At 41.4% G+C, this 26,028-nt stretch overlaps 1 protein-coding gene across 1 annotated transcript in view; it reads right to left on the reverse strand.

Moving 5' to 3' along the window:
- Nucleotides 1-26,028, reverse strand: part of LOC108546631 (telomerase-binding protein EST1A) — a 229,031-nt gene that overhangs the window by 76,892 nt on the left and 126,111 nt on the right. The window contains 3 exon segments of the mRNA XM_017898834.1: nt 6,421-6,533; nt 16,616-16,689; nt 20,064-20,245. Coding sequence (XP_017754323.1) covers nt 6,421-6,533; nt 16,616-16,689; nt 20,064-20,245 — 369 coding nt within the window.

A 26,028-nucleotide genomic window follows, 5' to 3' on the forward strand; every position in this document is an offset into this window, starting at 1 on the left:
AAAGAGAGAAACACGGGGGAACGCAAGAACCGTCCGAGCCCAACAAATTGGCATTACGGCACACGTTACTGGATGTACCGTTACTGTCTCAGTTCCTTTTTCGAATCGTATCGCCGGCTGCGTTCTCGCGTGCGCACGATCCAGCAGAACCGGACGTTCCTGCTGCTTAGCCTTTCGATGTTTCGTGATTTTTCCCCACGGGGCGATTTCGTTTTGCTCCTTTTCCAACAGGGAAGAATGGATTTGTCGCTTCGCCGTGCGTGTGTGCTTAGTATACAAGGTGTCCGTGGGAGGACTCGGAGTGCACGTGCTGAACTGAGTGCGGAATAGATGAGCACTTGATAGCTGGTGCATTGGCTGTGAGAGAAAATTTGGAGAGACCTTCTTTTTGATATTTGATAACCGACATGTAGTTTAAGTTAGATTGGAGTAATATGGAACGTACCTTTTTCACTGAGTAGTCACATTTTTTGGAACATTTAGACCCTGAGTTAATTTTTCAAATATATTAGTGTACTGTCAATATTGCTGAATACAGTATAGCAGAGGACACAACAGTGAAAGTAATATAACTGCAAAGTATGTATGACATACTATAAGAAGTTCTACTTGTAGCAAAAGATGACATAACTATTAAAACTATTAGAAAAATGACATAACTATTAACACTGATAACTATGATACGTTCTAACACTAAACATAATTCCTACATCCATAAGTGAGAAATTACTTAAGTTACTTTAAAAACTGAATATTAAGTCCCATGCTTTTAACGTCAAGTTACAAGTGTTATTCTAAACATTTGCATTCAGATCTATGTATATGATACATTTAAACATTTTATCAAAGTTCAAACAACTACCATAATTCTATTCGAAGCACGTAACCATGCACTGCTTAACATAATGCAATCGAGCCGCCATATCAAACCATAAACTTCCCCTCTACCACAGCATTGCCGACAGATGGAAAATCCATGGCGGATAACAGAACATTGTCGGACGTAGCGCAAAAACGTATTTTTTGTCCGCTTCCAAAGGGGAACAACCAGTGATTTAATGAATTAACAACGGTCCACCTTGTACAGCCGATACGTTCCGCGATACGATCTATGAATTATGTACTGTTATCGCGTGTAAACCTGTCTCAAAAGTAAGTATAACACGACCAAGGACGCGCCTCGAAACTGGAACGCTCTTTCCCAGTCGTCGCAGGATCCGTTAGGGTAGACCCAGTTCTAGCTAGAAGACTCGATTCTACGTGGAACAACCTCGTGGAGGAAAAATTCATGGCACCATGATTTGAAGCCACGACCAACGACGAAGAGATACAGATCGTTTATGTGATTGCAGATACTTTTCTTTGTACTTTTAGGTTAGTGTAACGCCTAGAAAAATTTCAAGATTAGAAACAATAATCGAATAAATACAGAGACGTCGAGTTCTATTATTACAAGAAAATCAAATTCAAAGTATTCTAATCAAATTTCAGTGTGCACATGTGTCTGATTATAACTATCCAGAGAAAAAATAAAAGATAAAGATTACAAAAATAAAAATGTAAAATATGTAGAAGGAGAAGTATAAAAAAAATAATACATTAAGCAGAACCACTTTGACTCAATCGACAGGGATAAATGCTTCTCGAGAACGCATAAATAATCGGTAATTTGCATGGTACGCCATCGACACACACGATACACGCGAAAAACCACGAACGCTGCGAGATATCGTCGAGATCGTACGTAATGGATGCTCGTTGATCCGGCAAATTCATTAACGAGGTAATATTAATTGCACGCGCGTCGATCATAATTACCCTGAGGGTTTGCCATCGATTACGGATTCCCGCTTGAATGTACTCATCAGTGATGACCCTGTTTATTTCTCGTATCATCGATCAGATATAAAAGGATCCGTGTAAAGCTTAAGTCTTTTCAGAGACACCCCAAAAAGATTAAACACTACCAATTCCGAAGTGTAAAATAAGGTAGGGTGATTCGAAGAATTACTTGTTCCTAAAAAAAATTGTTTAGGTTAGAATGAATATTTACAAAATTTTTGACGGTAATTATCTTTCGCATTCTTTACGAATATTAATATTTCCCGAACATAACCTAATTTCTTTTTTAGTCGAAGGTTTATAATATTTATAATTTCTATAAAGCTTGTACCTGAAAAATTAGGTTTCTTCTTCTATGATAGCTACGATAGTGTTTCTCTTTATACTCGATGGTACTTTATATCCCAGGGTAAATTTGCACGCTGAAAAAGTGATACGAATATAAATGGTACATGTCATAGTTCTTGGACATGAGAGGTTAAGAGGATCACCTTGAAATTGATTTTTCCATTTATTCAAAATCCATTTGGCATTTTTACCTATGTTTCATTAGCATCATCAATCCTTGTAACCTCGACGACGAACTCAAAAAGAAAAATCGGCAGAATCTGAGCCAAGGAATCAATTAACCCAAAATCCCCCTTAATTCTCCATCCTCCAGAAGCATCAAGCCACACGACCTGTGCACTACTGTACAACTTCACCCCATGAAGCATTACCGTACATTCATAAATCATGCCGCATACCAAATACATCCAACACATCAACACTCGTGTTTCATTAACTCGCGACATAACCTGCCTTCCATTGAACATTCTAACACACTCACCGAAAGCCTAAATATCCCTGGAACATTTGTTAATTTCAACCGAAATCGGAAAGCACGAATTGAAAGCTTATATATATCTCTAAACGAGAATTTTTCAAACTGCCAACGAACATGTCTGCCACCTAACCTACACCGGATCCACATCGAACGATCTTTCGATTAACAAAGGCGGGAATCCGACAGATGTCAGCATTTGTCCCAAATCTCGAACCTAATATGAAGCGAAGCAATATTAATTTATCTGGAACCCAACAGATGTCGCCAATACCCCCAAACATGAGGAAACGGCTCTACATCGCGAGGTGCCCTGTGCACACCGGAAATAATCTGTGAAACTGTGATTTACGTTTATCCATACGTACAGCACCGAAAGAAACGTAGAAAAAACGAGTAGAAAAAGGGAGCGGAAGCTCGAAAGAGCGTACACAGTAGCACGGCGTGGCACCGTGAGGCAAACGCTCGAATACCATTGGCCGGCGACTTGTAATCGGACAGCGGAGAGTTTGAGTGTATATGGCACTGCAGTGGTCACATCGAACGGATTCACCGTTACGTAACCGGCGGCTATCCGCGGGTCAACACACGGCCAGAGGCTTCACCGTTCGAGGAACTTAGGTTTTTCGATTAAACGACTGGTCCAGAGGGGACTTCGAGACGCGTTATCGCGGGGGATCGTCGCGGGCTGCTTGGACGTTCGCTCGGGAATTACGGGATGCTCGGATCGCGTAATGAATGTCAGGACGTCGCGGGTGATGTTTGGAAAGTCGCGAAGAGGGATTCGCAGCGCCGAAGCGAAATGACACGTGATAGGTGGAATTCGAGTGGATTAATTTTATGGCTCGAGGGCAAATCGCTCGGTGAGATAATACGAAATTGTTGGGAAAATTCATGAGCTGAGTAGATTTAAATATCCCATTTGGATTAATGAAAAATTTTGTTTGCTTCGCAGGCAATTCGTTTTACAAATTTACAATTAGCAAATTGCAAATGGCTGTCGCATATGGAATGGAGGTTTTTTGGAACTAAATAAGATACATTTGTCGAGAGATAATTAACCTATCAAAAAGGCTTTTGAAAAAATTGCTTTTGAAAGTCTAACAAGATGGAGCGAAATTCATAGTATTTTCGAAAAAAAAAAGATAGGATGTACAAAATAATGAGCATGAATAAATCCTGACACTTAATCATGGCAAGACAGTCTAGAGACCAGATAGCATTGGACTTCATTTTTTTGAAATGGTACTTCGTGATCAGTAATCCAGGTAAGTTATAGATGTGCCTAATTAAGCATATTTCACAGTTTCATAATTTATTCCTAATCATTAAGCGATATAAATGATTCACAGAAACTGATGCAGTGCAAAACAAGAAGTACAGAAAAATGAATTTGAATCGTTAATTTTTATAAAAACAAAATTTATACAAGAATGTATAACCATTATGTCACATTGTATCTGTAAGTATATAAAAGTGAAATGAAGTTCATATTAAATTACTGCATAAAATACTTAAATTGACTCAGAGTTAAACATAACCTATAAAATGATGCAATTTCAGCACCAGGGCTACAAAATGCAGCAGATGTGGAAAAAAGAAAGAGCAAGATACATTCTAACCTCAAAACAAACCGCACGCTTCTCGACACTGCGCCTGGAACCCCCGTTCACTCTCGCCAAAAGAACTCTTTCCATTCTGGCGATCGCTAAATCGCTCGAGTCACGTTCTAAGCAAATCAAAAGTGCAGCATGTTACACACGCGACCTCTTATCACCGTTGCGGATTACTATTGTTACGACAGTTATCTCCGCGCAACGTTCACCATGGAAATCACTGCCGGAATATTAATTCACCGTGCAACGAGAAGAAACGGAAAGCTCCATACCCGGCGTGCATCCGCGCGATACTATTAACCAGCGAATTATTGCCGTGACATTACTACGTGCACGCCGGCGATACCAGTAAAATCTGCTTGTAAAAACCAAGTTCCTGAATCTCTGATTGCATTCCTACGGCCATTAGCTGTGCAATTATAATACGGTTACTCGGTGCTCGCGTTGCTCGTGCCCGCATTTATAATAGCGTGCGCGGCGTATCATTACGCGGTTACAGTAAAGCCCACGGGTAGTAAAGTTCCATTAAAACGTGGATTTGAAATAAGAGTAGGAGCCTCCCCTGCGCCCTCTGAGTCGTTCGGAGCACGGCCATTAGACGGCGTTCGCATAGGCGTGTTCCGATGAGACATTAATGAATGACACCACCGAGCGATTCAGGCTAAGAAGAAGTTATCTTCATTTGGATAAAGGACGTCTAATTACGTCAAAATCACTATTATTCAAACCTACATATTACATACCTTCCGGTATTCGAATTTCCCGCTATCCAATTGTATTACTTAATTATATTACTTATTTCCGTACGCAGGCATCCTACAATTCGAATTTCCCGCCGCGCGGAAGTTTCGTTATTTCAAATTTCCCGCCGAGCAAAAGTGTGGTTATTAAAATCGTTTCGCTATCTAAACCTTCCATTGTTTAAATTTTCTATTGCGCCAATATTTTGCTGTTCAAATTTCTCGCCATATAGAATTTTCGTTTTAATATTACCGTTATCTAAATGATTCACTTACTATACTTGCGCTGTTTGACGCTGTTTGACGCTGTTTGAAAACACGTTACACACGGTTTACTTTTCAAACACTCGCGTCTGGTAAGTGGCTGAGCAGTTTTAGTCAAGATTGTATTTTGATTTCGTGCCCTTGGAATGCAAAGCAATGCCAACTAACGGCAGATCTAGCCATCAGTCGGATCATTATTTAACAGTATATCTAATCATTATCTACTCCGTTTGTAGCAATCATCGTCGTGTCGAGGCGTGTCAGAGTTGTTGTAGGAATGCTGGACGGGAAGGAATAGCGTTTGAATTACTGTGATCGAATCGAAAGTGGTATGTTGATACATTTGTGACTCGCACTTTGGACTTTGTTTTCTAACGTTCGGCGTGATACGACGCATGTTAATGATGATCGATTAAATTGCCTCCAATTGGCTTCGAGTGCCTCTCTATTGGCAGCGTTTAGCGTTGCGGAAATGGAACGTAATTAGTTCCTTATAGGGGATATGTGTACCAACTAGTAAGAAATTTCATTTTCAGATGCAACATTCAGAAATGTTTAAGTTATATAAATATTATTTAACAAAATATCCCTAGATAGGAAATTCTAGCCAGTTCAAAATGCAATAACAATGTCATCACCCTAGTTCTTGTCACTAGTGACTTTTGTATACAGATTGTAACTAGCATTTATTTTTTAGAACTAGATTAATTTATAAAGGCAGTATATCCACGATAACGACTTTCTCACACGGTAGACACGGTATATAGGACATTGTCCACTAACAGAATTCACTAAATAACCTCAATAAAAATTTGTTAACCGATAAATCGAAAATTTCGTTTAATATCGCAAAAATTCCATCTACGAAGCATCGTACGATAATTTAAATTGATTTTAGTATTTCTCTGACCCCCCAAAAGTTAGGAAAAGTTTTGAACCGTTGTTTCATTCGTAGTCTAAGAAACTGAGAAGTCCATTTAACTTGGTTATCATAAATGCATTAATAAAAAGAAAATGAAAATTGTTTAAAGAGAGAAGAGGAACCAGCAGGGTACGTAAACAGATTAAAAGGAAGAAAAATGTGTTTCGCGGTAACCGGCATCCCTCGAGGATATCAGTTTATGAATTCACTTACCGTCTTCTCGACCCTCTGCGTCCTTGGCCTGGATAAGAATCGTTCTGGTGTAATTCAATTTTTCCAGCAGGTTCACCATCGTGGCCAGCCTGCTCCAGGCGTCACCGGGCGGTCTGCAAGCAGAACAAAGATTTCGATGGATGTAAGTAAGGTACGAGTCAAATTCCCATCGTTAGAGGCGTCTAGTTATCGGTTGGAATCGCGTAACTGGACACCGGAAGGACGGTGCTTCCCTCTCGCGATAAATATTCCAGCGGTGATTCAGTAACCTGCCGGAACCACGAACCAACGAAATACGTGTGGCACACGATTTGAAGGCGAATAAAGGGGCGCGCACTGATTGTAGGTGGCGCCACAAGTTTTGTTACTATATAGTAACAATCAAACTGTCGGCTTATAACGATCCTGTGACTCTGAGAATTTATTTTCCCGTGATTATAGTAAGTTTCTCTTTACTTTTCTCACGAAATATTGTAATAAATCTTTTTTAAAGAAAATGGGGGTGAAAACTTTTTCCAGGTAGTCCTACATTTTTGTGTGTTAAAATTTAATTTAAAGTGATAATTACACAGATAATCAATATATCGATCATGGAGTATTACCATTCCCCTAACAGCATCGATTCAGAAAACTCTATCAATTCCAAACTCTCGCAAACGATGAATCTTTGTTGAATGATCAATATACCAGGAATTTCCAAATGTAATTGCAAACGAGTCTTCGTTATCCAGATCGACAATAACGGGTCAAAAATGACCATTTTCCTAATAACATTGATCTATAAAACTCTACGAATCCCAAACTTTGGCAAACAATAAATCCTCGTTCAACGATTAATGCCACTAAACTACAAACCTAATCGCAAACGAATCCTCGAACAATGATCAATACCACCGAACTCCAAACCTAATTGCAAACGAATTCTCGTTACCTAAATTGACAATAGCGAACCAAAAATTACCATTTGCTTAATAACAATAATCTACAAAACTCTGTCGCAGAATTTATGTCACTAATTGCGATATCTCTGTTTATATGTTATTACTAATATAATCCATGTTTGTCCTCGTCATTTGTGTATCATCGCCTCAGTCCTCAGTCCTTGTAGAGCCGTTAGAATGTAAACATGTGAACGGGTAAACCATTGTCGTATTATACAAAGTGTAGTAATAAGAAAATAAAATATTCTTGTATTATAAAAAGCACCTTCTACTGCCATACAAGTTTGATTTTGCAACCACCAACAAACTCTACCAATCCCAAACTCTGGCAAACGATAAATCCTCGTTCGACGATCTATGTACCACCGAACTTCAAACCTAATCGCAAACGAATCCTCGATCAATGATCAATACCACCGAACTCCAAACCTAATTGCAAACGAATCCTCGATCAATGATCAATACCACCGAACTCCAAACCTAATTGCAAACGAATCCTCGATCAATGATCAATACCACCGAACTCCAAACCTAATTGCAAACGAATCCTCGATCAATGATCAATACCACCGAACTCCAAACCTAATTGCAAACGAATCCTCGTCACCTAAACTGACAATGGTTAACCAAAAATTACCATTTGCTTAATAACACTAATCTACAAAAGTCTACCAATCCCAAACTCTGGCAAACGATAATCCTCGTTCGACGATCAATATACCAGCAAACTCCAAACCTAATCGCGAACGACTCCCGATGACCCACGCAGGCCCAACCCATCTCTGTCCCCAACTACTGCCAATTCTCCGCGGTATTCCGAAGCGTCGATCCCAAAACGACCATATCCCATCCGATGCAATCAAAATTAATAGCAGATCAGGGTTTCACGCCTCTCGCGTTCATCGAACACGGCGTATCGGTGACATCGTTAAATATACGAGGTGTCGGTGAGGGCCGTTTCGCGCGCCATGGGAGTCGCGTTCGCGCGCGCCCATCGGCCACTTCCGTGTTACTGTAAATCCAAAGTCGTTCGTTTAATTATTTCCACCGCGATGAATGGCAGCGCGCGGGGGATCATTTTCCAAGCTATCGATCATTCGATGCTATCGCGCACGGTCCCGGAGGCGGCGATAAAGAAGCTCGCGGGCAGAAGAAGAAAGCTGCGGTGGTGGTGGAGGAAGAAGAAAGAGGAGGTGGAGAAGCGGATTGGAAAAGAAACGCGCACGACGCTTGACTCCGCGAGCGGAGCCGGGATTAATCGATTGCCGTCATGAAAGGTCATTCGTTAATTGCGCTCTCTCCGCGCGCTGCGCACGTTTCCGTTCCTCGTCCAATCGGCCAGCCTCTTTATCGCTAAATTATTATCGACCGCTTCTGCGGGGGCCTTATTGAAAATTAACGCGTCTCCCGTGAGAAATGCTTGAATTACGGAGACGAGGCTGCGAATCCAAGGATAGCAGATGCTACGGATCTCGAGTCACTGCGGAACCTAACTGCGACTCGTTGATGCAACGTGGATATAGGGGCTAGGTTTAGGTCTAGTCATAGGTTTGTCGGCTATGATCGTGGACTAGGTGTAAATAAGTGAATCTGTATCTTCTGAGATTCCATTCTGAGTTTGAAGATTGGCAAAGCTGTGTCAGATGTCTATATCTTGACATAAAACTGTTTAATCTGTAAGACGAGTTGTTTTGGGATACACAAATTATACCTAACACTGAAGATAGCTGATGAGCAAGGAAATACGTAAAATATATAGTTAATATATATAAGTAATAAAAATTTTTCTATATATGACATTTTTTATTATAATGACAGCGATCGGAATTAATTTGACAGTGTTTTATATATATTCTATTTGATTTTATATTTTATTTTATATATATAATTAGGCCTAAGTTGGACACCTATGGTATGGAGAGTGAGTTATTTATTTATAGAATATGTCACTTCAATTTAAGTGTCATTGAAAAATTGTAAAATCTCGAGATAAAACTGTTTAATCTTTAAGACGAGTTGTTTTGGGATACACAAAATATACCTAACACTGAAGATAGCTGATGAGCAAGGAAATACGTAAAATATATATAAGTAATTAAAATTTTTCTATATATGACATTTTTTATTATAATGACAGCGATCGGAATTAATTTGACAGTGTTTTATATACATTTTATTTGACTTTATATTTTATTTTATATATATAATTGGGTCTAAGATGGACACCTATAGTATAGAAGGTGTGTTGTTTATTTATAGAATATGTCACTTCAATTTAAGTGTCATTGAAAAATTGTAAAATTCGTGTTGTATATTTTTGTATTAATATTCAGAGTTTCTTGTCCATTAACAAAGTATTATTTTCTGTTCTGAACTGGAATATATTTATATGTAAAGGGTGTTTCAAAATTCGCGCACGATTTGAATTTCGCGCCATTTGCGCGGCAAAGTGTTGCCAACGGAAGAGAAAGACAGCGTGGTAGTTGACAGTTCAGGGTTATTAAAAATGGAGTGCTACACTAAAGAACAACGCGTTTTCATTATTGAGAAGTATTTACAATTTTGTATTAAAAACCTGTGCTTCTTATTTAAATTACTTGCACGAATTTTGGGACGAATTTTAACCTAACCTAATACATATATAATAGAAACTTACACCATAGTACAAAAAGTACACCATAGACAATTTAAGAGCCAGTACTTGCATATACGTGCAATTCGAACATAACCATAGGAGATAAAACGAACCTTAAAGCAAATAAATATCCCTAAGCCTACGAAGTCAATTAACGCCTAATAGCCAATTATGAGCGCATTATTCTTACCTAGCAACGGTACGAAATAATTATCTTCCTGACCTTAACGAACAAACACGCCATCTTGTTACACATGTATCAAACGAAAGTCGCAACGGATGAATGAAGAAACCTAGCTTCCGTGTGACTAGGTAATCAAGTTAGGTAAATAGCCTAACTCCTGCTTTCCTTCGTCTATAGAACTGTTATCTCTGTAAACGATACCCAAACCAAGAAACACGCTCATACCAGTTCAGACACCACCTCGTGATGCCTTCGTCAGACCACTTCTACCCAACAAGATGTCAAGACTCCCCAAAAAAGTCACCAATGCCCCAAACACGCTATACTCGAACTAGACCAACCTTCTCCCATGACGGACACCATAGAGCAGAAATAGAGAAGCTCGGGACGAGGAGAGGAGGGGATGGTAGACATGGAAAAAACGGTGACAGTGATTGATCTCGCAATTACACGGTCTCAGGCACGCGCGGTGGGAAGATCAAAGTTGGTATCCTCGGTGAATGGAGGTGAAAAGGAGACTGGAAAAAAGGGAGGAAAAAGGAGCGGAAAGGTGGTAAAAAGGGGAAGAAAATGAAAAAAGGAGTAGCAAGGGGATCGTCGAAGTCGCGATTCGACGGCAGATTAATTGCGATCCGCGTTCTATAAATAACACGGCGGAGCGGTATCGGGGCGAGCGAGGAAGAGGATCGAAGAGGATCGAGGAGGATCGAGGAGGACGTGGAAGAGGATCGACGACGTTACGATCGCGTCCTTGCCAAGGAAACGTTTCGCTCGCATAATTGTTAATCGCTAACGAGCAACAATAATTAACTTATCCAGACGGATATAGTGTAGCGGCTGGCTGGTAGGCTAGCTGGTGGGTTGGTCGACTGGCTGGCTGACTGGTTGCGCAAAGAGGCTTGGATCGCGAGCGTTCGCGCAGTTACGGGACTAAAGGGGCCTTGAAACTCGTTTAATGGACGATAGATCGCATCAGTCGGCCAAGCACGACTGTTTTCTCTCTTTTCGACCGCTCTTTTTTCTCTCGTCTCGTTAGAAAGATCCTGAGGATCGATACATTCCCTCGGTCCCCGCTCGATCCTGAATAAAAAGCCTTGTCTCCGATCGCGCTCGAATCATCGACGAAAAGACATCGTGTGCATGGCTGAAAGGGTCTGACTTTTTCTTTAGCTCGCAATTACAGCCCGCTGTAGTCATAATTAATCGAAATTATCGCGTACGATGGTTTGACAGTTTGACAGAGATTAGAGAATAAAGTTACACGATTTTCTTAAAGAAGACAATGGATCGGGGGAATTTTTAAAATTGAAGGTGCTCGATTAGGATTGTGCTAGTCAGATACATTTTAGTATCGCAAACACATTTTTCACCAGGTACACGTAGCTTTATGAAGGTTACCGAGAGAAGGAGGGTCGGAGGTGCAGAGCCTAGGTCAGCCGGGAAAACCTTGAGTGACGCGCCAGGCCCTTAGCGCGACCATATTTGGTCATGAAACATCGGAAAACGTGTACATGAGGGTAAGGAAACATAAAGTAAGCCAAGACCAATTAGAGGACAGGTAACACATTGCGTACAGGTCACGAGTTTTCTCGTTTTTCGCGCGCCACCTGTTATGAACCATAGATGTCAACACACTGTCATGTCAAAATGTGCGGTCCCTGGTGTATGTCTTACAGATTTCTATGCGGTATGTAATGTATTAAGAAAGCAAAGATAGATGTTCCCGTTGCAATACGAAGGAAACTGTCAATTATATATTTGGCAATGAATTTTTCAAAATTATTTAATGAAGAAACAAATCGTTATCGTTCACAAAATGTACATAAATCGTTTGCTATGCGTGCTTTTGGAGAGCTCAAAAATGTACGGGCCCTGAGCGCAATGTGTCAACACTTTGACTGTCATGTTGGTCATATATGATCGGCCACGGTTTCTCCTTTGACACCACGGTGATCATTGGTAACTGGAGCGCTTGAACTATTTACAATTGTAAAAATTGAATGAAAATTGACAGTCAGCCAACTGTCAAACATTACCAAGTTGTCACGGTCGTCATCCTTGACTGCCAATAAGATAAACGCTCCATTGGGTAAGAATACTGTCTTATATCGCCAATTTAGTATTATTTTGACATTATATGCTTCGAATAATAAAAATCCCGTGCCATCCTGAGCAAAACGCGTGATTTTGGTGTGGCAGTGAAAGGGTTAATACCGAGTTGAAGTCGAAGACAATCGTTGACTTGAGTTGTAAAGTCAAGAGTCGATGTCAAACACAGTTGTAATATTGTAATACCGCGTTAAGTGTTTCAGTAAACTGAGAAGTAGTTCGTAACTTGCTTGTCACTCTCAAATTATTATATTATCGTCACCAATAAACATTACCTCCCTATAATCTGTCATCAATCTCTGTAATATTCATCTCGTTTACAACGCAATTCGAATAAGCATCCGAGCTGGCACACTGTGTGATACTCTTGTGTAAGTTTTCCTGTATCTTTCTTCCCTCAAAATCGAATCCTCTTTCACCATAAGACCAATGTCTTTCCACTTCGAAGCATGTAGATGATTACAAGGTAATCGATGAAATACTGAAAAGAAAAATAGCTCGAAACTCTAAAAACCTACGTGTCCCAGGTGTACAGATCATCGTGAGCCTTTCAAGAACCTAATTCATCCGCCGAGGCCAAGTCTCCTCATATCGTTTCCGTCGTACTAAACGAGCCAGGACTTCCGTGACTCGTTTCGACGTCACGTTATCGGCCTACGTGCAAAGCTGACGAGACCCTCGTTTCTCCGTTTCCAAGCGGATCGCTAACGACGGAGTCGATCCTCTGCGGCGACTCCGTGGCATGGCTCCTTTGTCAATCATCGAGAGGAGGGACGCAAGAAGATAATTACACGTTGATCGGCCTTTCCTCGAACCTGGCCGTGTTTTGCATTGCATCGGCGTGCTTTTATTTCGATGAGTCACTCCCACGCTCGACGTTTCGAGAACGGAACAGGTTCGCTGGAAGCAGACTTCGATGGAAGCTGCCGATCTCTGTGCCGCGTTCTTCCCCTTGGGACCCGAGCGTGATCTAGGGATCGGGCTTCGCCCAATAAGAGTCCAATTCCAGGTTTTATCGCGTGTACGTAGTTCGTGTTCCACGGCAGCTTGCCGAAAGCTTCGTGATACGTGTGTAATGTATATTACGTGAACGTGGAAAGTGAGGATACTCGTTTTGTGGCGCGAGTGATCTACGGATTGGGATCGGCCCAATGGGACTTGGATTCGATTGCTTTGTTGTGTGTGATTTATTCGTAATACGAGCACAATGGCTGTTGTATTGGGTCTTTTGGAAAGATCGTGCCGATTTTTGGTAGATGGCATAAAGACAGGTCTGATTGAATATATCAGAACGATTAAAAACAAATGACAAGCGAATATATACTAAAAGATGGTATTTCAGGCATATTTATTAAAATTCCAATCTCCCGCGTTTCAATTTTCCTTCAAAATCGAAACGAACTTACCAGAGGTGGTGGCAGCACTGTCCGTCTTCAGACTACAACAGAGCCATCTAGACGGGACGCTCATGAACTGATGCTCGTGAAAACAGAGAAACGAGGATTGAGAGAGAGAACGAGAGTTTGTGATAATTTTTCATACCTTTCTGAAGGATAATGCATACGTAAAATATATGTATATAATATGTGACCAAATATATAACGAAATATTGCTGAACCAAGAAGAACAGGAGTCTAACAGAGATATTTGACATTGAAGAAAAGATCAAAGGATTATACTAAAGAATTATTCCGTGTTTTAGACCATGTCAGCCCAAGTACAAGGCTTTTTAGCAGACCCTGACTTAAACAAAGGATATTTAGGCTAGATAGATACTTGTATTTATGAGAATCGATAATTCACTGAGGACTTGCGAGAAACCTCGAACCTCCAGTATCCATCTAGCGGTGAGAGTCTGAACTTTGGACGCTGCAAAACCTAACAGGGATATTTGACACTGAAGAAAAGTTCAATATACTAACGGATTAATCCGTGTTTTAGACCATGTCAGCCCAAGTACAAGGCTTTCTAGCAGACCCTGACTTAAACAAGGATAGTTAGGCTAGATAGATACTTGTATTTATGAGAATCGAGAATTCTCCGAAGACTTGCGAGAAACCTCGAACCTCCAGTATCCATCTAGCGGTGAGAGTCCGAACTTTGGACGCTGCAAGCCTAGCAGGGATATTTGACACTGAAGAAAAGTTCTATATACTAAGGGATTAATCCGTGTTATAGACTATGTTAGCTCGAATATTGTACAAATTCCTCAGCTCTAGATAGCATCTTCTATCGAACTAGATCCTCGATCCTCTCGCGAGTGCTTTGTCTTTCTCGCGCAATTATGCGCGAGTCGCGTCTAATGCGACGTCGTCTCCGTGCAGGGCTTTTGTCAAACCGATTAATCACCGAAGCTCCATCGTGGACGAAAGAGAGGAATGGAGAAACAGTGAGATATTCGTGGCCGTGGCGCGCGACTATTAATTCATGTTGACACTTCAGGTGTTTTGAATTATGACTGTTGTGTTGGACTATTAATTCTCTTCGCGGGGCATCAATTTCTCAGACGGGAGGAAGTTCGGGATGCTAGAGACATCACGCGCGACGAACGAACCACCATAGTGGCGTGTGCTCGTGATTTATCGCGACCGTCAGCACGCGAAATTTCGCTGAAAACCGCTTAATTGTTCGAACGAACTTATCCTCGCGGGGGTCTTGTCTTCTGGGATGCTTGATCTTCCGTTGCGTGGCCGGTGGTTGAACGTAACTAATGGTGGTCCCGTCTCTGTCTGAGAGGAGCCATCACCGGCTCAACGAACAAGACACCGCGTCGAGGCTTTCGGTTGGACGTTTTCATTAGAAGCTGCGTTTGACAGGCAAAGGATACTTCCACGGATAACTATATTCGCGAGTACAGAAAGTGTAACTGTGCACGTAGAAATCTTCTTCCTATCGCGTTCTCCGTCAATTTTATCAGTTCTCGTGACTAAAATTTGTTTCGATATTGGGATCAGAGATGGTTGAATTTAACGTAGACTCTTTTGTCAGAATAACGATAATAATATGCCGCATGGTCGCGAAATTATGCTTGAAATTTCTCAGAAATTGTTAAATTAAATAATCAAAATAATAATAATATTGAACGTAATCACAATGGTTACGTTGAATCGACGCACCAGCGAGTAATCGACCGCGAAAATAAATTAGTCACCAAACATGACTTCCCTCCAGTTCGCTCCAATCGCGCCAAGCTTACCAACAATAAAAAATAAATAAATGAAAAAAGAAGAAGAGATAAATAAATATAACCTCTAGCAATGAATAATTTGTGGCCGTGGCGTGATCTGCTGGCGAGAGTATGCATCGCTCACTTACCGACTGAACTCTCTCTCTCTTTCTCTTTCCAGAGAATTGGTCTATTCAAAATCTATTACCTCAGACCACAAAACCGCGAAACCGCAGGATCAGCGAGTTCGAGATATACCTCGCGTTCTTTCTGCAAAGCGACTGATCCTAATACACCCAGGCTGTGTCTAGGGAAATTTGTTTCCCCCGCTGACGTTTAATGGTCAGTCTGCTCGCCGCGCCGCGGTAACTAGAAAGTTTCGAATGGCCGCGCGCGGGAATTGCTGCCGCTTAAGCGACGAAAACCGGCTGAAACGCCGGCAACTTCTGATATTATGTATAACTTTTGGTCGTAAACGGCCGAGGCTGCGGCTTTTCGGGGATGGCTCGTTCGAGGAATTAATCTTTTAATCCGGTACTAGAGTTGGGCTACTGCGCGTTCGCTGGATTGGGGAATTTTGTAATTGCCGTTTGAGTAGCCAACAAGTTGCGCGCGAGTTTAGAAGCGTTTGAATAGTTAATTCGCGAGGATGTTGGCGAATAGAGGACTCGTAATAGACGATATACCGATACTAACGACTGTAAGAACCTAGTTAAATTAAGTTACTAGAAGGAATCTAGTGAAAATCGAATTTTATCAACTTTCATGAGATTGCGAATTTTTTGACGAGTTTCTTGCCAATACGAGGGTATAGGGTAGAGAATTATACAGAATGGAGTATTTATAGTTATATGTAGAACCTAACATACTATGATTTAGTGACTTTTTGTTTCCCCTATGTCTGAATTTGAGAAAGAGCCGAAATACGGGGAAATAATTCCTTTTAACCATTTGCACTGGCAAGAAATTCACAGACGCGTGTGCCAGAATGATCCTGTGTTTCTGTGACAATTGCCTGATGACGTGCATACCACGTCGTGGGCGATTCTGCGACAAAGGCATTACGACGTGCGTGGCACGTCTTTCCAGCGCAAGTGGTTAATTTGAATTACGAGTGAAATGATTGAATTGCATTAAAATAAATCGAGTGAGAGACTTACCCAACTCTGTAATCCGTGCAAGATGGCGGCGGATTCCAGACGGTGCTGTGACAAAGCATCCAATCGCACCAGATCTGCAACAAAAAGGAATCGACGTTGTAAGATGGCTATCTCGGAATGCGAGAAACTGTTTTTATTTATAGAACGGAGACATTTTACTCCATCCATCGCGTTCATCCATCCTCCAGAAAGTGAATCGTATGCCAGCAGTCGTGTATCGCGTCTACTTTATCGACAATATTAATGGTCTTCCCCGAGACAAGAGCGAAACCGTTGTCATTATTTCTGCGTTTCGATAACGATCGGAATTCTTTAGAAGCAGATTCACTCTCAATTATGCGATTACTTTAGCAACCGGAGTCTCACCTACCCACTCGGCTGAAATATCTAAACTATTTGGTTGCATAACTGCTGCAATAAAATTGACAGGAGAATAATCACATCCTGGTACTGGTAATTCCACAACGATCCTCGAAAAATAAATCCTTCCACGTCCTCTGAGCAAGATCTTCCAACACCTCCCTATTCCAAAGACAACCCCCATACTCTTCACTTCATAAATCATTTGAAACTACGATAAACATCTTGACCAACGCTCTGCAACAAACATGGCGGCCACAAAAATTAACTCATAATAAAGAATGCTGTACATCTCTACTTCCACGATACAAAGTTGAAATGATAAATACAACAGCAGCCAACACTTGACGCGGTGATAAGTGAGCCAACTCCGTTTTGCAACATCTCCGGCAAAAAGCAGGGAAAAAATCCTCGAATAAACCAAGTTACCCCAACAACGTCCACCCGAGTGTCTCTTAATCAGAGACACCCTAACACCAGGGATCCCGCTACGATGGTATCGCATCCTCGGCAGAACGCATCCTTGAAGGCTGCACCAGCTCGAGAGAACCAGGAAGAAACTGGCGAAGCCGCGGTTCCAATGACTTGTCATACGGCTGACCTTTATCGATGGAGCGTGCGTGCATAGCTTACGTGCGATAGGTGCATTAATCGCGAACGCTGGGTTGCATAATAAGTCGGGACACGAACGAACCAGGTCCTGGGCCTGACAACGGCCACCGGCGGACCTCGCGTGGGTGCGAACCAACCGTTGCTTCATAAATCCTCGACCGCTTAGGTCTTCTCTCTCGCACGTGCGCGCGCATACGTTCTCGGGCTGGGATTATGGCGATGACAAGAACGTCGACAAGCCCACGATCGGGTGGCGTTCCACGAAAAATTCGTACACGTGCGTACGGAAGCTGGGGGAACACGGGGCCTAGACGCGGTCAGTGTGCCGATTAAAAACCGGTAATGAATCGCGGTGGCCCTGGTGGATGTTCAGTGTAGTTTCTATGTGACGAGGGGCTGTTTTTAGATCGTCGTGGGTGGAGTTGGGTCGTTGAGGTTGTCGCCGAGATCGAGAGTCGAGTTATCCAACTGCGGTGTGACGTGCAAAGTGTAGCGATGGGTGTGCAACGTGGATGGAGCTTTCCCATTTTTCTTAATAATATTTATTATATATCAGATATGTAGTGTCGCATATTTTCCACTATGTATACGTAGACTTACGGAGGTAGCCGAGATGGCGAGGCCTAGGTCAATCGAGAAAACCCTGGGCCTGAGCGATGCGTCAGGCCCTTAACATGACACGATATTCGGTCCTGCTAAGGGAAATTTTGAAAATGGTGTGCATATGGCGGGAAAGAAATATGAAATAGGCGAGGAACGGTCGAAGGACAGTTATTATTCGAGTTGTCGTTGAGTTGTGAAGATGAGCAGAGTTGTAATGTCGTAATATCGTTGAGCGTTGTCATAAGTCGAGGAATAATTCGCATCTTTATTGTCACTCGCGAATTTTTATATCACTGTTAATTTATCGATAAGTATTGCCACCGTCCAATCCCAATAGATATAATACAACTCATGACACTCTCTTATGTAATTCTCTTGATCTAATTCCTTGACATTCTTCTTTATACCTATGCACATGAGACTCTAATACTACACACTGCCAAGTGTCCAGAAATTTACTTGACAGAACTCTCAATAGCAACTCTTTTATGACACTCGTTGACTAATCCCTTGGCATCTCCTTCCGTGTCTATGCACATGACACACTTGTATTACACCCTGCCAAGTGTCCAGAAATTCACTTGACAGAACTCTCTATAGCTACTCTTTCATGACAATCTTCGACTTATCCCTTGGCATCCCTTTTTATACCTATGCACATCACATACTGGTACTATACACTGCCAAGTGTCCAGAAATTCACTTGACAGAACTTTCAATAGTAACTCTCTTATGACAATCTTTGACTAATCTCTTGTCATCCCTTTTTATACCTATGCACATCATACAGTCGTACTGCATACTGCCAAACTTTAGAAATTCCCTCGACAAAACTCTCAATAGCAACTCTCTTATGACACTCTTTAGCTAATCCTTTGACATCCCTTTGCTCAAAAATTCCACATGCATTCCAAGAACTCGTTCATTCTACTCCCACTACTGCTAGTCTAGCCTAAACATCCCCTTGATCCACTATCTTACCGTAGCAAACGCGCTGCCAACCACCAATACCACAAAAGGAACCAACTAAAATTGAGATTTTAGAAACGAAATTGTACAAGAAAGCGTATCGAAAGCTCGCCGTTTAGTAGTTTATAAAAATTTGAGAAAACAGGGAGAATTATGAAACCTATAGAAGCAAAGGACATATCCTGTTAGCTACTCCAAGATCCTTTTGTTCCGTGAAAAAATTATTTATACTTCTCGCTGATGTCTCTAGTTGTCGGATGAAAAAGGAAGAAACATTTCGTGATTTACCCGCACGTGAGCTGACTAAGCCACGTCTCCAGCTGGATTCACTGCGCATACATCACCAGCTTGCACATTCCCTAACACCGATTTCCTCTGCGCTCGCTACATCGTTTATCCGGCTAAAACGATTAATCAAAAATCAATTTGCAACATCACTGTCGATTGACCACCGAGTAATTCTCCGCGTTATTTTTAGCCCGTCTGTGAAAAGACAATCGGAGTTGACTCATAACGACGATTGTTCATCATCCTCGACGGAGGCAGGGACTTTCTCGAGTCGGGACCCCCTTCGTCCATCGATCGATGATCGATGCACGGGATAACGCGGCGAGGAATCCTCGGCTGCATACATTACATGCTATATTTGCAGAAAACACTGGCAAGGGGGGAAATAAAAAGATCTAAATATCGAGATAACCAACGTGCCTCGATGGAACACGCGTGACGTTTCGAGTCTCTTTCTCTCCCTTTCCTCTCTTTCTCCTTTTTTCCTAGATTCTCCACGCCGATTAAAATCCGTGCAATTAGAATGACGCGCGGTTTTTCCCGGTAGGGTGAAAGTTTCTAGGAAAAAGAGATCTTGATAGAGGCCCATTAGATATGCCAGAGATAACGGAAATACCTTGATAGCTGGTAAAAGGACTTGCATGTCCTCGCTAACAACCATCCTCGGCTCCTCGCCGCTGTCCAACTGAGACTTGAGCAAGGACACGCCACGTTCTAAAATCAGATTGAACATCTGCAAGGATACGACCAGTGCCCTTTCTTGGACCTCGGACCGGTACCCTTGCTCCATTTGGGAATCTGAAACAACAAACGGAAGGATAGGACCGTTAGCGACACGAGCGGTAAGCGTTTTAAAAGGTACTTGCTAATGGCTATAGTTTCAGCATCGCGGGGAGAACCTTGGTATTTCGTAGGTTCGTTTGATCTCCGGTTCGATTCGAGAATTTCTGATTTAATGAAACGCGTGGGTAGATCGCAATCCTGCGAGGCATTCTTTGATATCGAGTGTGACTATTTATTGACATTATTTCCAAACTTCCTATGGTACTAATTTATATTTTTACGACATTGTGTTGCAATAAAAAGTACAATTTTATTTTTCCCATTTTCGCTGTATCAAATTTTATTAATTATTAATTTTTCTTGCAAAGTTCGTGCCGATTTTGGAGAAAAATCGAAACGCGGTAGATTTAAATTTTAGTATATATTTATTAAGTTATTAAGTTATATGGGTGTCATTGTGTTTTACAATCTTTCTCCATCTTTTAGGAAGCTTGGAAATTTCTCAAATTTTTCAGCGAAAAATTTTTCTACGTGATTTTTTATCTTAAAGTTTCCTCCATTAGGGGAATTTTGTAATGATCGAAATAGGTGGATATCAGAGGGTGCGAGGTCTAGTGAATATGGTGAATGGGGTAGAATATCCCAACCGAGTTCCAACTTAGATACATATGGCATACGATATATGGCAAAATTAAACAGTTTGCTTCAAAATGTATCATAAATTTCCGAGAACTGCTCTATGATTTTTAGAACGATACACGATGCTAAAATAAAACACGAGTCAACATACTGTCATAGGTAATAAAACAATTGCCAGGCGTAATATTACAAAATAAATTTTAGGGAACCAACTAATAAATTCTCCAAAGTCCCTAGAACAATGCCCCAAACCAAACAATTATTCGCAATGCCTCGCTTAATATTAAACAAATTAATATTTTTCATACAACTACTCTTACTATAAGGTGTCAAATGGCCGCTCCTTGCATATAATGCAAAAAGTAAGTTAAGAGAAAAATGGAAAGCGAGAAATCAAATAATCAGATAACATAAGAATTTACAGAAAGTCATATGAGCGAAAGAAATAACAATAAATATACCATTTGTAAAGTAAATTTTGAAAGGGGTTATTTGACACCTGCTTGGTACTTTTAGTGTTAACATTTTGACTGTCATGGTTTCTCCTGTGTCGCCACGATGGTCACTGACGACCAGAGCGCTTGAACTACTTAAAATTCTAAAAATTAAATGAAAATTGACAGTTGTCAATTGTCAACTGTTACCAAGTCCACGATAGTCACCCATGACCGCCAATAATATAATCGCTTCATTGGGTAAGAATATTGTCATATATTACCAATTTATTATTATTTTTATAAATAATAAAAATACTCTCATAGCGTCCTGAACGAAACATGTGATTTCGACGTGACAGTCAACGAGTTACAGAACTATTTAAACATCCCTGCACCAGCATATCCAACAAATCACGCATCCGAATACAACGAGGCTGAAATCATTTTAGAGACCCTCCGCGAGAAATTTCAACGAAACCCTGGAAAATCCCTGGGAACATCTTGCACCACGGTCTGAATAGAGACATAGAGGAATATTCCGTATCCGGTGTCCCGTGGCGAGCAGAGGCGCGCGCAATAGCGTAAATTGAATTTGCTAAGGGCGGCCTGGCGAATATGTGTTCGGTGTCCCCCCGTAACGCGGTCCATGGCTCTCCATAGGTACGCGAAAGGTACTTCTCTGGACGGTACCCATGGCGTCTGGCAGTTTAATTTATCGCGTACGAGGATAATAATTAGCGTTTAACTGCGAGCGCGGCTCGAACCGCGGCCCGTGTGGTCTTCTTCCAGGGTTGGGAGTGTAAAGGGTAATTAGTTAGGAGAGATTTATAGAAAGGCCTTAACTAATTGCCAATACGATCATTAGCGAAAATTACGCGTATCCTCGTGTCGACTTCCTCTTCGATTCCTACACCCCTTCCGCCCCTGGGCCCTTCCACGGCAGCCGGCACGTCGGGTGCTAGCTACGTACCTGTCACAGGTGGATAACAGTTTCTCTTATCAGACGTTATCGTTGAACCCTTCGATCGAGGCCACCGTTCTCAGCTGGCAATTAATTTACGCGGCTCGCGTCGCTATTTCGCGAGTGTCAAGCGTTTAATTGCGAATTAACCCCGAGTTAAGGAGGCGAAAACGGCGAGACAGGGGTGAGCAAGGTGGTGCGTGATTGACGGTGTTATTAGACGTTGCGAGAGGGAACGGCCGTGGTTTTTAGAGAAATTACTCTTCTCTCGTGCGTGGGGCAGGTGGAGGAGATAGATAGGGCGAGTTTCGATTCATTTATCTGGCTTTTAGCGGAACCATTATCTCAGTTGGGATAACGCAAACCCCGCAGTTGGCTCGTGGGGTTTGCGTGGGTTTCAGTCTAACTACGGGTCACTGGATATCGATTAAAAAGAGGTAATCTTGGGATCTTTGCTATCACTCTACCAGTAAAAAAAGAAATTATCGATTTGCTTAGCATTGGGGTTAGGGTGGCACGTGCCATAGTCAACAGCAGCGTCGATCATGAGTCGAGCAATCTCGTCTGAACAAGACTAAGAATAACACATTACTGGGAAGAACATACGCGAAAATTGACAATGACGATGATGAAATGACCGTGACATTTATGTTTCGTCCAATTTCTTTATCAGGAGCCTCACAGAAAAATTATTTACCTTTAAATCGTTCATTTAGTGGATGTAGAATTTTAATAATAGAAGGAAAAAATTTTCAATATGGCAGAAATGTGTAATGAATTTAAAATTCGAGAATATAGAATTTATTTCTAGTATTAGAAATTTTAATATGAAATATGTATTACTTTCAAAATTCAAATTTGTTTTTAATCGGATAATTTAATTTATCTATATAATTTTATTTTAACATTTGTAACAATAATTATTGTTTTCACTATTTATTTAATTCTTGATATGTTTAAAAATAGATATACTAATTTATTTCTATTAAACAATTATTTAATTGAAATCATTTGAACAATTGTTCGTACAATTATTTTGTTATTTATTTCTTTACCATCCACGGGACGAGAAGCACAAGCAAAATCGATATTTAAATTTCAAAATGCCGCCATTTTTTAAATTTTTCTAAATTTCGCTGTCTCTATAGTTCGTGCTATGCCCGTGTGTATACTAATTAAGATGCATTCTAGTTTTTTCGTTTCAGTTAATCAGATGATCCAGAATCGTGTAAATCATTCGACCCAGTTTTTAAAAACACGCTTTACCTAAGGCTATATATAATTTCCACAGTTTTCAATAATTTCGTTGAACAAAAATTGGGAATATTCTTCAAGTATAAATAAATCTAAATCCAAAAACTGCATATTAAAATGTATCATAGTTTCCTTTAAAAAAAATCCCAAAGAAGTCGATTTTTCTTAGCAGGATTACAATAATGTCGCTTTAGACGTGAGGAATAATTTATTATCCCTTCCAGAGTGCAATAATAGTGAAATTTTCGACATTTAACGTAGTATTGTGACAAAAGTATCATTATTATTACGAAAATAATATCATTTCATACCTAAACTTTACGTTCTCCTAACAGAGAGCATTAATCGATTTCCTCCGCGTAATTCGCTCGTCTGAGTCCCAAAAATGGCGAAGTTCCACGCGAAGCTTGCAAACGGAGGTGGACCCTCGAGCAATTGCTAATTAGCCGTGGTGCGAGCTTCGATTGTCATTCAACAACTCCCGTGGACCCTTGGAACTGCCGAAACTAGCCAAGTATCGTCGCCGGAAGTCGCAACAGTTTGCATAGGGCCATAATTCGATTGATGCGCGAACAGCAGGCACGATGAGACCTGGGAAAGCCTCCTTTTTCCTCTTAACGAACCGGCGGACGCGTCTCGCGAAAAGGTGAAAACGTGTGCCGTTTAACGAAGTCGGCAGAGAGGCCGAGGTCAGCCTTTCTGTCTCCGGGGCCGATATTAACGCGATTACCAGGCGAAAACGGACGGCGAATCGAGTTAGCCCAGCTGCGCGGATAATTCCATTAGCATCGATTCCGGCGGCCGGCTGATTCGCCGTATTTGCCGCCATTCCACGGCGATAATGAATTTTCGCGAGACGTTTAATTCACCGTCGCCGAGAATGAAGCCGTCCGTTGTCAGATTAATGGAGCGCGCCATCCACGGGGTGAAACGGGGTGGAACGAAGGGTGGATACACACGGGTATCGGCGGATACTGGATTTCACCGATAAACTTAGCTTATATGACCCTTTTTAAACTTTCAAAATTCTCTGTTCCGCGTCATCCCGTTGACGATAACTCGTTACGGTTGTTTTTGACATATACGGTATAATATTTGAAATATAGTATATAATATGCACGCGTAATCGATATTCTGCGATGTTTTGTTATCTCGATGCATTTTTTGAAAATTTTTCTTCCTTTTGGGTCTCTCGATATTTGATCGTGAGCGATTCAGCGTTAAAGACACCTTTGAGGTTATGTCGGGAATTGTTTTTAAGAGATAGGGTGATTTTGAGTTGGGACGTGTCTGTGATGATGTTAAATTGATTTCCCGACTTGGATTTAGAAAAAGTATATTTCAAATCGAAAGATATATTCGTAGTGGAAGGAAGGTTAGTGGGAATTTAAGTTTCGATGCGTAGCCGCCTAGTGGTGGGTACAGGAAGCTGTCGTTTATGACGAGAACATTGGTAGACACCCTGATTATTTGGAAATTATAGCTTGACAATATTGTAGAGTTTCTTGAATTTAAATAATTTCTTTGAGAAGAATAATGCCCAATTATTCTGTATTGGACACGAGAACTGATCGATATAGATCGAATAGATCTGTACGAGGAAAAGGATCTAATAGATCCTTACAAATGCTTGCAAGTCGACGTCTAAGTATATTCGAGGTACGAAGATAAAGAAGAAAAAGTTTTATTATCTATGCAATCCGACTTAAGTAACCAAATCGACAGGAAATTAGAATCCAATATTTTCAATGAATGACCGCAGTGTGGCGCTGCCGTCGCTCAATGGCGAACTCGATTCGTTAACTAAATAAGAGATGGATTAGAATCGTGATATTTCCAACAGATCATGTAACTACATAAACAAAAGATCAGAGTCACGGTACTTTTAGCACACGGCCGTAATGGCGCTACCGTCGTTTGGTAACTAACCTTAATAACCAAATAACCAAAAGATGAATCCCTGGTATAATACTTAAAATAACAATTAATCAGACGAGAGGTTAGAATCCCATTATTTCCAACAAATAACAGTACCGGGATTGCAACAGCTCATCACCTAACCTAACTCGGGGACTAATATACAGATTGGAGGTTAGGATGGCAATATTCCCAACGAGTTGTATACCAAGTAATCAGCACCACAAAGAACATGTAAATCGATCTAAATTATCCAAGGGTAACTCGGATGTAAGCCTGCATCACGCGTCTTTCCATGCCTACAGCCACACCTAACCTAACCTCTCCGACGAAGGAACAAGCCACTGCAGGATAAAATCGCAAGGTTAATACCACCCTCGCTCCGGCGAGGAAACGAGAGCTAGGAGGGATCCTCGCGAAGTAAATCAAGCCGCTGATTCGAGGACAGAAAGGGCCGTGGGGCAGGCCGTGACAGCGATCGGAAAGGGGCGTTCGTGCGTGAAAATCCGACGAAGGCCGTGACGAAATTCCCGGCGTTCCCGCGTTACACATAGGTGCGAACAGGGCTTTATGTCGCGGCCCGCGGCCAG

The sequence above is a fragment of the Eufriesea mexicana genome, unplaced genomic scaffold, assembly GCF_001483705.2.
Source record: "Eufriesea mexicana isolate 0111107269 unplaced genomic scaffold, ASM148370v2 scaffold739, whole genome shotgun sequence".
NCBI lineage: Eukaryota > Metazoa > Arthropoda > Insecta > Hymenoptera > Apidae > Eufriesea > Eufriesea mexicana.